Below are 10,197 nucleotides of genomic sequence, written 5' to 3'. Positions count from 1 at the left end.
CCATCCTCCCAAGTACCAAAGGCAGCAGGAGCCCCTGAAAGCATAGGTAGATATTTCCTTGGCCCTGCTAGCTTAACCTCTAACCCTGGTCCCTGATACAGCCTGTCATCCAGCTCTACTGGCTCAGCCTCAGCAGGCCCAGGACAGCTTTCTTGTCCTGCGGCCAGAGCTTTTGTTCATTCCTGAGTAAGGAATAAATCACACTTCCCCTTATGCTTTTGCTTTGAAGATGAATGAGAACTTCTGGAGATAGCGGAAAGAAGCAGTAGCTTCTAGAAGGCAGATCCCAGGCCACAGACTGTGTAAACATCAGAGTGGCATGATTAGCTATTAAGTCTCCCAGTCACTTACCATTCACCCATCCGTCCATGCATCCTCCATCCATTCATTCATCCATTCACCCATCCTCCAATTATCTGGACCAACCTCCTTCTTTTTTCTTTCCTTCCCTCCCTCTTTCCTCTCCTGTTTCCTACATTCCAAGAAATATTTTTATAGAGTCTGCCATGTGCCAAATTTCTCAGATTTGGCAGACTTCTTCAAAGCATGAGAAGTCACCCAGGAGAAAATGTAGTCCTTCACTGAGCTCCAAATAGGCTCCTCTGTGCCCTGAGCTTCTTGCACATATGGAACTCTCTATTCAGGGTTACAAGCAAGGAGAGAGGAAGTTGTGGACAGAGAGAGAGGAGAGAGAAACAGAAAGATTCCTAGTCTGACGTTGCTGAGCACCCCTACTTTGTTTGAAAAGCTCACATGCTACAGGAAGCAGGGAGGAGAACTCAAGTCTTAGGTTTACATTTTGAATCTCCAAGTTGCATATTATAAAGGAATATTGTATCAGCCAAGATGCGCTAATAACAGGAAGCAGAATATTCTATTGCAATGGTTGCTTCCTGGCTTCCCCCAACCAGTCTGTGCTCCTCACCACAATCAGAGTGATGTTTTTACAGTGTCCCTGTCCTTGTCTCTCTCCTGCCTGAAGTCCTTAATTGGCCTCATGTCACCCACGAGCTAGAGGTGAAGCTCCTTGACATGATCAGAAGGATCTTCATAATCAGACCCCAGGTGCCTCTTCCACCCTATGTGAGTCCCCTTCCTCACATTTTTGTGTATATTTTATGTTCCAGCAATATTGCCACTATTTTCAGTTTGCCAAGCACTCCATGCTATCTTAAGCTCCATCCTTTGGCATATGCTTATCTTTCTACTGCAGTTTTTTTTCCATTATTCCATTTCACACGCTTCTTTCAACTGGGCACATCTGTCTCTTGTGCAATTTATTTGCTCATGTCTGTCTTTCCCACCAGACTGTGAGCTGCTTGGTGCAAGGACTGTGAGTTATTCATCGCTGTGGCCCTATGCCTGGTACAGCATCAGTACCTAGAAGGCACTCAGTCCGTATTTGTGGGGTGAATGGATGGGTGGATGGGTGAAGAGAATCTTACAAGAGAAATGGGATAGCTTTGGGACAAGATGGTTAATGTATCTATGTAACAGACCCCCAGAGAAGACAACAGATGGCCTCTTTCTGAAAGCTCAGACTTCTGAGGAGGGGAGTAAGCCAGACAAGGTATCTAGTCAGGAATAGGGAAGTTGGGATGATATGGTGACCTAGTGTGGGACTGACTTCCTGTTTCCTCTAGATAAGAGCCCTTGGAGAGACAGGCAGCCAGAAGCACTTGTGCTTCCAGGGTAAGGGTGAGCACTCAGGATGATGGCCGAGAGGGAGGTCCCTGATGCACACTTCACTGTGGACAAACAGAACATCTCCCTCTGGCCCCGAGGCAAGCCACAGTCACTGCTGAGAACCTGCTCCGTGTTCTGTGTGCAAACCTGCCCTTTGCTACTCCTTCAACACACATTTTCTTCTTTTTCCAACAGAGCCTCCTCCCAAGTCTGGTCCATCTCTGTTCCCGGGGAAAACACCCACAGTCCGTGCTGCATTAATCTGCCTGACGCTGGTCCTGGTCGCCTCCATCCTGCTGCAGGCCGTCCTTTGTAAGTCCTCATGTTTCATCGTCTGGGCTTAGCCCCTCTCTGTGGCCAGCTGGCTCCCTCCAGATCCAGACCACTTCCCTGCTCTCCAGGTTTCTCCTGCCTCCGACTTTCATTTGTCTCCTTTCTCCTCTTTCCATGTGCAGTAACAGGGTGTGCCGCCCCCAGTACGGTGAGCTGATGCTCTTTCCCTCCCAATTTCTGGGAGATTATTGGGATCAGCATTTGCACATTGGTGCTCAAGGATACATTCTTTTGTCCTCAGGAAACATTTATCTAGTTTTTCATGCTGTGCTATTTTCTCTCCCTCCATCCCCCACCAATCTGAGCTCTGCTCCTTGGATTTGGAGCCTTGTGGACAGTCCCTGACAGTGCAATGTCTCCTGACCCTGTGAAGGACTAAGCCTCATGTGTCATTGGCCCCAACTCACCAGATGGAGAGCCTGACCAACAAGCCAACAGATCTCCATGACTCAGTCCCCTCAACAGGACCCGTTCGTGCTCTCTTCATTCTCCTGTCCCTGCAAAAATCATGTCTAGGGAGCCTTCCTACTCATTTGGTGTTGCGGGGTTTATCTTTCTTCCTCTTCTGGCTCTGTCAGGCTTCATGCCCTTTGCTGCTGGCAGAGCCTTCTTCCTCCTGCCAGGGCTCCAGCAAGTGGAGCAAGGGGACCCGAGAAGCTGTTGGGTTTGGTTTTCTCCCTCTGTGGCCTCGGGACATACTTGGTCTTAGACTTGTAGGCTCTGAGCAGAGTCCCCCTTCCCCCATCCTAGACCCCTGGCCTCTAGCATGGCATTTTCCTCAGGGCTCGCCTTTGAGCCTCTTGGTTTATCTTTGATCCTCTCTCTGGTACCCAGGCCTGGGACCTGAGCAGAATGTGAAAGTGGGTAGGGCAAGGGAAGGGGAGAAACAGTTTTGTAATCTCCTTTTCCATGTTCTCTGGAGAAGAAGCCACTTCCAGATTAGTGGCTGGCTCTTCCCATGGTCACAGAGGGGCCCATGGACAGATGTGAGGGAGTGGTGCTGTCCTAGCAGACAGCCACTGCAGGGGTTTCTGAAAGCAGAGGGATGGCAACCAAGGGGTGGGGTCCAGGGGGAATCAAGTTCTGGGGAGAGTGATGGGGCTCATGGAGGGCACCCCTTTATCAAATGTTCCATGAACACTCAGAGAAATTTCAGGACTGGTTTCTAACCCCTGCTTCTGCTTGCCTGTGAAATTTTCTCACAGAGAGCCTGTGTTTCATCCATCTCCCCATTGTCTGTATCCACCTGTGTTCCTAGCACATGGTAGGTGCCCACTGCACATTTGTTGTATCTTAATGAATGATTGGAGGGTTGGGGTGGCCCATTGGACTGTCCTGGTTCTTTGGGAAGCTTCAGCCTGTTCCTTCTCTTCCCTTCCTTTGATCGACCTGACAACAGCCCCACTCCTGTCCCTGGGGCTCCCCTCAGCTGACCTCCTGACTTTCTCAATCCCAGATCCCTGGTTTATGGGCAACATATCAGATGTAAAGACCAATGTCCAGTTGCTGAAAGGTCGTGTGGACAACATCAGCACCTTGGATTCTGAAATTAAAAAGAATAGCGATGGCATGGAGGCAGCTGGCGTTCAGATCCAGACGGTGAATGTGAGCCTGGGTTATGTGCGTTCTCAGTTCCTGAAGTTAAAAACCAGTGTGGAGAAGGCCAACGCACAGATCCAGATCTTAACAAGAAGTTGGGAAGAAGTCGGTACCTTAAATGCCCAAATCCCAGAGTTAAAAAGTGATTTGGAGAAAGCCAGTGCTTTGAATACAAAGATCCGGGCACTCCAGGGCAGCTTGGACAATATGAGCAAGTTGCTCAAACGACAAAGTAAGTGACTCAGAAAATTACATTGAAGCTGACCAGCGGCCCATGAGATCTTACCCGTCCCAGACCTGAGGTCACTGGGCTGGTGGGTTAGGGAGGAGGCCGGGGGGAAGAGAGGGGCAGCCATGGACTAGGAAGTTAAGGAGGGAGGGCTTGAGGTTGGGAAGGACTTAGGCGCGGTTAGGAGAAAAGAGACCAGGGTCCGGCTAGAGTTCCCACACCAAAGTGCAGAATGTAAAAGCATTAGGGGCTGTCCACCCTGGCCCATACCTAGTCATTTCTCATCAAGTTCCTTTCTAGAGTCCAGGGGCTCAGCCACTTGTCATGGCCGATGGAGGGTTGCTTCCCCTCATGGGAAAGACACTCTTTGTCCATCCTCTTGCATTCTAACCTCTCCAGTCCCAGACACTCTATTAGTCTCTGTCTGACTTTCAGGATTTGAAAGAGTGTCCCAAATCCCCTACACAAGGAGCCAAGGACACCAGAGCACAGCTCCATTTGCTGCTGTCTCTGAGACCTCATTCAAGTGCCCCCACCAAGCCAGCACCCCAAGAAATCAAGAATACCAGTATTCACTTTTACCTCTTGTTCTCTAGATGACATTCTACAGGTGGTTTCTCAAGGCTGGAAGTACTTCAAGGGGAACTTCTATTACTTTTCTCTCGTCACAAAGACCTGGTATAGTGCCCAGCAGTTCTGTGTGTCCAGGAATTCACACCTGACCTCGGTGACCTCAGAGAGTGAGCAGGTGAGTGTTGTGCCTGTGGGCTCTGGGAAGGGGGCATATGAGCACTAGGCCCGGGAGGATGGGCAAGATTATACTGTGCGAACAAAAATCCCCAAATATTGATGACCTAATGAAGAAGGAGTTCTCGGTACTATGTCCAATAAGGGCCAGCAAGGGGGCTGTGCTCACTATGGCTACTCAAGGACCCAGGCCGAAGGAGTCTTTATCTGAACATGTTTCCACAATTGCTGGGGCAGGAAAAGGGAACTTGACATATTGTGCAAAGCTTCTGCCCAGATTTAACATACCTCATTTTTGCTTACATTTCACTGGCATAAGTTACATTAAGTAAGTTAAGTAAGTGATGCAGTACTCCTGGACTGGGAGGATCCTGGATTCCAGTACTCCTGGAACAGGGCAGAGAGGAGCTACTTTCCATGTGCCCAGAAAAAAAGAAATATTTGTGAACAGCATTAATGATTCCACATGACTCAAGAAGTCTCCTGCCTGGTGAGGCAGAAATTGGGCAGGCCCTTTTCATCTGGGCGGTGGGATAGCAGCTCAGGTCAGAGCCTGGGCTCTGGAGTAGTTCTAGAGCCCTAACCTTGCCAACTAACTAGTCCTAGCAGCTTGGGTGGAATACCCAACTTCACTGGGCAAACTTCACTGGCCCTCACGTGATGAAACATGCATGGTGATGGCACCTGCCTCAGAGGAAAGGAGTGAATGCATATGGAGGACTCAGCACAGTGCCGTATGTGGATTCAGGTGTTGTCATATGAACCATTCTCTTGCGGTCCATGCTCTGGAGTTCAGCTGAGGCCTTCCTGTGCTTCAGCACCTGCTTCCTGAGTGGCAGAAATGCTTAAGTCCTGAGCCTGTTAGCTGCAGGGCAGGGACACATCATAATCTGGAAGATGAAATCTGGGCTCTGGGCAAGGGCAGGAAGAGGCTTGAGAGGCCAGTGTGCAGTGCATCTGTGGGTCAGGGCTGTCACTGAGCACAGGTGAAGAACACCCAGAGACAGGTGATCAAGCTCGGAGTGTGACCGCACCTCTGCTTAACCTGTCTTTCCTATAGGAGTTTCTGTATAAAACAGCGGGGGGACTCACCTACTGGATTGGCCTGACTAAAGCAGGGATGGAAGGGGACTGGTTCTGGGTGGATGACACGCCATTCGACAAGGTCCAAAGTGCGAAGTAAGTCCCTGGAGCCCTCCCTGCCAGCCTGACTTTCCCCGGCCATGGCCAGGGCATGAAGGGAGTTGGGGCGATATTCCCCATGAGACAGGGTTTCTGATTCTTCCCTGTGCTAGGGTGACAGGAGCATTGAAACCAAGATCTAGCGCAATCCTGTCACTAACTGGCTGTGGGATCTGGGCCCTCCACGCCCTCTGGGGTGTGGCAGCAAGGCCTTCTACCTGGCCGGCTTCAGCAGGGATCCTGTCATGAGTCTAGGTCTTCACAGTGTGGGTTTGTGTAGGGACTTGAGAGTGGTGGGTTGGTTTTGTCTGGACTTGAGGCGTGAGTGAAAGCTTAGAGGTCTAAGTCTCGCTAGTCCCCTTCCTCTTAGGCTTGGGTGCAGACATTTACTATGCCATTCCCTAGGACTCAAGCTGGGGTTGAGTTAACTCATTTCTTCACTGGAAATAAGTTCTTCTTGGTTTTCCACTTTGTAAATCCATCCTTATTTCTCCCTCTTGGTAGGTTCTGGATCCCAGGTGAGCCCAACAATGCTGGGAACAATGAACACTGTGGCAATATAAGGGTTTCCTCGCTTCAGGCCTGGAATGATGCCCAATGTGACAAAACGTTTCTTTTCATCTGTAAGCGACCCTACGTCCCGTCAGAACCGTGACAGAACAGGCTCCCAAGCTCACTCTTTGAATTCCAACGCTTGTCAAACATGAGGAAATGCCTCTTTCTCCCCCAGACTCCAGGAGGACTTTGCACGTTAATTTTTCTTGCTTCAAAATTGTCCCACAGTGGCATTCTGGAGTCCATCTGTCTTGGCTGGAAATTCTCTGACCCCATGGAGGCAGCTGGAATGGAAAGGAGAACTCAGGTTAAAGTGGGAGGGGTGGGTAGAGAGGATTTAGAAGTTCCAATTGCCCTGCTAAGGAGGATTAAGACCCGTAATCCGGGACAACACCTGGGGTTTTCCACTTCTTCAGAGAAGCCTCAGCTTCATCACATCAAAGTTATTTCAGAGCAACCAAGCAATTCTGCTGATATTGTCATTCAGGGCTTTTCTTGGCCAAACCCTCTAGAATTTCCACGTGTCTGCTTAGCTGTGCTGGCAGCTGGCAGCTGGCTGTGTTTGCAGTGGGAATAGCTCTGTTCTTGGAGATCCTGCTCATGGTATATCCTCAGTGGCTTCTTCATCCACATCATCTAAAGCCTGAACCTCTTCTCTGGTTCAAGTCAGCGGCTGACATGGACTTGTATCTCCTTCAGAACTCGGCCAGTACCCAGACTCCCTTCTCCTTCCACTCACTTAGTACACCCGGGTGCCCAGCCCTGCCTTCCGCCCCAGTGTCCATCCAGCCTCTGTCCTCACCTCCCCGGCACCTCCTCCTCCTTCTGCATTTCCTGTCTTCCTGTGTCTTGTGCGTGGGAAGCAGCCTTCAGTGCCTTCATGAATTCGCCTTCCAGCTTCCTCAGAATAAAATGCTGCCTGGGTCAAGGCCTCACTCCACGTGCACTTTTTCATTCCTGGTTGTCCAGGTGAATATGTGGGAAAGGCGGTCTCCTCTGCTGGACATGAAGTTCTAGAGTATCATCAGGAAACATCTGGGGAGTCAAAAATAACAAGGACTAGGGAAGTTCCAGCCCTGGAAATGCCATAAAATGTGACTAGTACTTATTTCTAGTTTTTATTAAAATAAAGTAGAGCAAGGTCTCCAAGGTCTCCAATGTCACGATCTTGGTGGTCTTTCTTCTTGGGTGTTTACTGGACAATCTTCTAGTCTCTAGCTCAATTCCCAAGAACGAGTTTCAACAGGTTTCCCGCTCTTCACAGAGACCCAGTTCCACAGGCATCAATTCCAAATCTCAAGTCCAGTGGCCAAAGCAGGAATCCAGGCAGCAGCCACCACAGAGAGGAGGGGAGAGTGGAGTGAGCACAGGTCCTCATTAGGGTCCACAGGAAAAGATGCTTCATTAAATGACTGTGACCAGCAGTGTGTTGTTCTGGGTGCAAATGGGTCAGAGCTGAGGGTACAGGCTTGTATTGTAAGACCTGAAATAGCATGTGCTGCTGTGACATTTTATGCCTCACAGGGCCCCAAAGACCTAACCCTAAGTTCCCTGCCTCTCACCAGATATGCCCTTGCCCTCGGTCCTCACCTGGCTAGTTTCCTATCGTCTGGGACCAGCTGCACTCCACCCAGCTTTCTACTTAATGGATTTCACTTATCTGCCAGCCTGATAAACTATTCAAAAAAGCCAATCACATCCTCCTAAGGAACCCAGGGCACCTCATCATTTTGTTACTACAAGGCCTGCCTCCACAGCCCTGGCTGGTTCACTCTGCTCCTGAGGGTGACCCCGTGTGGCCCTGCATGGCTTGTGATATCTTTCCCCACTAGTAAACTGCTGTCAATCTCACCTGCCCAGTGTCAAATGTCGTGTTTTGGCCATCTTGTCGTATTTAGGGCAGGGGATCCCTCCCTCACCAATAGAGGAAATGGGAGGTGACAAAAAACAAGGCCGGTTGGGGATCTCTGGTTGGTTTTGGCAAGGAGATGAGCTGGGAAAATCAGACCATTTCTCTGGGAAAGAATTTGAACCAGGAAGTAGCAAGGGGATGAGGCTGTTAACAGAAGGAAGTTGAGCTGGAAGGCCCTGAGTTAGAGAAAGACTGGAGGGGCCGTCACAGGGCACTGGAAGAAACTAGCAATGAGCAGAAGCTACAAGGCAGAGGAAAGACATGAATGCAGGCCGGGCTCGGTGGCTCACGCTTGTAATCCCAGCACTTTGGGAGGCTGAAGTGGGTGGGTCACTTGAGGTCAGGAGTTCAAGACAGCCTGGTCAACATGGTGAAACCCCATCTCTACCAAAAATACAAAAATTAGCCGGGCATGGTGGTGGGTGCCTGTAATTCCAGCTACGTGGGAGACCGAGTCAGGAGAATCACTTGAACCTGGGAGGCGGAGGTTGCAGTGAGCCGAGATCCCACCACTGCACTAGAGCCTGGGTGATAGGGCAAGACTGTTTCAAAAAAAAAAAATTAGTGACTGCAGAGGATTATAGCTGTCAGAGAAAAGAGAATGGCTCGAGGAGTTGCGATGGAGGTCCTGGAGGGCAGGCTGAGGGGCTCCAGCTGCTCCTGTTCCCAGTGCTGCCTCAGATCCTCCCAGCCCTTCTGATCCTCCTGGGTTCTGTGCACGGGGAACTTACGAGGCTTGTGCTCCTGACCCTGCCAGTTGCTTTTTCTTGAAACTGAAAGAGCCTGAGTCAGTGAGGATGTGTTTTTATCTGGAGTCTGTGCCCCAGCCTGGACCCAACAAGTGCAGCATTGCCTTGGTTTCCTCCCTTGAGGAAGCTGGGACACCTGTCGCTTTGCTTTGTCATGTGATCTTGGCTGCCTCCCCCACTGTATGCACGTCTTACTTCTCCAGGGACGTCGCTACATGGGCACCTGCCCTTCTGCTGGCAGTGCGGCCTCGCCCAGGAAGTCCCACCATTGATAGTGCTGTAGTCCAGTCTCTAGTGGGTCTTGGGGCATTATCAATACCTGGGCAGCTCCTCGGGTCATGGACCCCACAGTATTTCTTGTGAAATTCTGGGGATTTTTCCATTGTCAGGTGAAAAGTTGGGAGCCAGGGACAGGTGAGAACTTTTTCTCAGTCAACTTGGGTATTTATTGTATTCCATAAGTTTTTTTTTTGTTTGCTTATTTTCTTTCTTTTTTTTTTTTTTTCTGATTTGGCAGGTTAACAAGGCTTGACATGCCCTCTTTCAATGTTGCAATAAAATACTCTTGAAAAATTTATCCTTTTGTGCTTGAATATAAAAGAAAAAGAGAAAAAAATACTTGATTCACCCCTACTGACCAACTAGTCCTAATGCTTGTGAACGTGTACTATAATATTTTATTTTTCTGTTTTTATGCTTTATTGATCTATCTATAGTTACTTCATTTTCTCTTTCTTTGTCCTTCTCTCTCACTTTCTCTTTCTCTCTCTCCTCTTTTTCTCATATTGTATGAGCTATGCTTTCTTTGCTTTAATTTTCCCAGTGCTTTGGAAGATAAACCATTATTTAGGTGGGGCGTGTGTGTGTGTGTGCGTGTGTGTGTGTGCATGTGTGTGTGTGCACGCATATCTGTGTGTGTGCATGTGTGTAGTCTAGCACTTTCCCTTTTTCTTACAAAGCATCCTGGCTTCTGGGATTATTGGCATTATTCCTGGCATTGACACCCTGGTTGGGGCTGGGCCCTGGGCATGGGGGCTGCCATTGGCTCCCTTGGTGACCCCACCTGGCCAGGGCTCCGGGACGCCCCCAGCAGGGGAATGCATTGCCTCCTTCAGAGATTTCAGGCCCTCCTTTCTCTCTACCTCTCTGTTCACACCCCAGACCTCCAAGAGCCTCCCCTCCTATCTGTCCCAAGGCAACTTCCT

At 49.7% G+C, this 10,197-nt stretch overlaps 1 protein-coding gene across 1 annotated transcript; it reads left to right on the top strand.

Annotated features, from left to right (window-relative positions):
- The first annotated feature begins 1,714 nt into the window (after positions 1 to 1,714).
- Positions 1,715 to 8,162, top strand: LOC105465229 (CD207 molecule). The gene is made up of 6 exons (XM_011713519.2): positions 1,715 to 1,784; positions 1,882 to 1,998; positions 3,476 to 3,850; positions 4,444 to 4,595; positions 5,655 to 5,773; positions 6,281 to 8,162. The coding sequence occupies exons 1-6, from the start codon at positions 1,715 to 1,717 to the stop codon at positions 6,429 to 6,431; spliced, it is 984 nt and encodes a 327-aa protein (XP_011711821.2). The 3' UTR covers positions 6,432 to 8,162.
- Positions 8,163 to 10,197: the final 2,035 nt, after the last annotated feature.

The sequence above is a fragment of the Macaca nemestrina genome, chromosome 13, assembly GCF_043159975.1.
Source record: "Macaca nemestrina isolate mMacNem1 chromosome 13, mMacNem.hap1, whole genome shotgun sequence".
Classification (NCBI taxonomy): domain Eukaryota; kingdom Metazoa; phylum Chordata; class Mammalia; order Primates; family Cercopithecidae; genus Macaca; species Macaca nemestrina.
Note: the sequence above shows the minus strand (reverse complement) of the source record. Positions and strands in the feature narration are given on the sequence as shown.